The sequence below is a fragment of the Triticum dicoccoides genome, chromosome 4A (genome assembly GCF_002162155.2).
Source record: "Triticum dicoccoides isolate Atlit2015 ecotype Zavitan chromosome 4A, WEW_v2.0, whole genome shotgun sequence".
Classification (NCBI taxonomy): Eukaryota; Viridiplantae; Streptophyta; class Magnoliopsida; order Poales; family Poaceae; genus Triticum; species Triticum dicoccoides.
Genome location: NC_041386.1, coordinates 493,227,135 through 493,228,942, shown reverse-complemented (window position 1 = coordinate 493,228,942; position 1,808 = coordinate 493,227,135). Strand labels below are relative to the sequence as shown.

The window sequence follows — 1,808 nt, the reverse complement described above, 5'->3', positions numbered from 1 at the left end:
AGGAGCCGAGATGATCAAATCAAACACGACCAGGCTGATGACGATATGCGAGAAGGCTAGACGCACAGTGGATGACACTGGAGAAGTGCTCCCTTGGTGATTGATGTTGCGCTTTGTCATGGCTTCCTGCTTCAGATGTCTTTGCTGGAATATGTCTAGTTATCCTGTTATTTTTGTGTCTGGTTTTGTAATCTCTTAAAACTAAGTGGTGCTGTCAGGTTTTCGCCTCACAGTGCTTGTTTTGATGGCGGGCGGGCATAGTGGGTTCTCTGGCAGTGCGTTGAACTCGCTACCCTCTTTCTCTTCTTCCTGGTTATGTCTGGAACTGTACTATTTTCGTTTCATGCAAATGGAGAGGGGTAGATCCGGTAAAAAAAAAAGCCACACGGGATCAGCGAAGTAATTGCGGTGCGTGAAACTCGGCGGCGCCGGCGCAATGCATGCATTGGCTGGTCGTACGCACGTCTGTCTCGGTTATTAACTCCGCGGTGTTCAACCCAAAGCAGCAGCCTGGCTAGCTAGCTTCGTTTCCCAAGCCGTCAGTAAATTATGGACGGCGCTACGTCGTACGAGTATCTTTGCTTTGCTGCGCCGGCGTTTAGTTTGCCAAGGGAACCTGCTACTAGCAGTACTATAAGTACGCACTCCCGGTGGATGGTGCAAGTCAAGGTAGTAGCAGCAAGGCCTGAGGCAGGAAGAAACACAAAGGCGCCATGGCGTGCTTTCGGATTCGTTCAAGCGCTGCAGCTGTGGTCGTCGTCACCATGCTCCTGCTCCAAGCTTGCTTTGAAGGTAATCAAATGTAGTACGTACGTAAGCTTAGATCCGCATGCATACTAATTCTTCATCTTTTGCTCACTTGTTTTGCTCTGCCAGTTTCAGCGTCTTCCTCGCTGCAGCAGCATCCGCATCAGTCGCGCAAGATGCTCAGCGTCGATGCATCTTCCGTGTCATCGAGCGGCGCCGGAGGCCCCTCAGCGGAGCCGTTGGAGCTGGAGGAGTGCTCGGAGGACCTCCTGGAGGTGTTCCAGAACAACGCGCCGAGCATGGCCGGCGGCATGCCGACGTACAGCGTGGAGTTCACCAACACCTGCATCGACTGCGCCGTGTGCGACGTCCACGTCGCGTGCGGCGACTTCGCCTCAAATGACGTCATCGACCCAGACAAGTTCCGCCGTCTCGGCTTCAACGACTGCCTCGTCAATGGCGGCAGGTCCATCGAGCCCAGCTTCCCTGTGTCGTTCCAGTACGGCAACTCCTTTCCCTACCCGATGACAGTCGCGTCCGCCTCCTGTGACTATAACTAGCTATATATGGCTAGGGTACGAATGAAGCTATCTATTTTCGTTGCAAATAAAATCAAGTAGAGCTCGGCTACCGGCTTGTGGTCTAATCTTACTTTTGGAGTTACTGTTATCTACTATCAGTGTATATGGCGTCGAGGACTAGGTGAACCGAGTCCAATGAAAAACATTTTAAAGTTCTCCCATTTTAGTAAATGTCAGTCAGCCTTCAATCCCTATCTTTGTCCTTATATTTCACGCAGTATAAGGCGATGAGCAAGAGGGAAGAATGATAAGAAAATGATAGGCTAAAAAATGTTTGAGAAAATCCATCATTAGTTGGATAAAGTCGACTGGACGTGAAGTTCCCGTGCTCCTCCCGATGGATTTATTGCACCATAATTAAAAACGCAGAAAAAATTACCTACATGGGAATCAAACCTGCGTCAGGTTGGAAAGGACAAGCCCAAGTACAAAGCCAAACAACCATCACGCCAACCTAGTTTGTTGTTCACTAGTTGAAAA

General features: G+C 49.9%; 1 protein-coding gene across 1 annotated transcript; it reads left to right on the top strand.

The window, feature by feature from the left end:
* Positions 1 to 678: 678 nt before the first annotated feature.
* On the top strand, positions 679 to 1,454 carry LOC119289003 (TPD1 protein homolog 1B-like). The gene is made up of 2 exons (XM_037568455.1): positions 679 to 792; positions 877 to 1,454. Exons 1-2 carry the CDS (start codon positions 714 to 716, stop codon positions 1,305 to 1,307), a joined length of 510 nt encoding a protein of 169 aa, XP_037424352.1. The 5' UTR covers positions 679 to 713; the 3' UTR covers positions 1,308 to 1,454.
* The last annotated feature ends 354 nt before the right edge of the window (positions 1,455 to 1,808 follow it).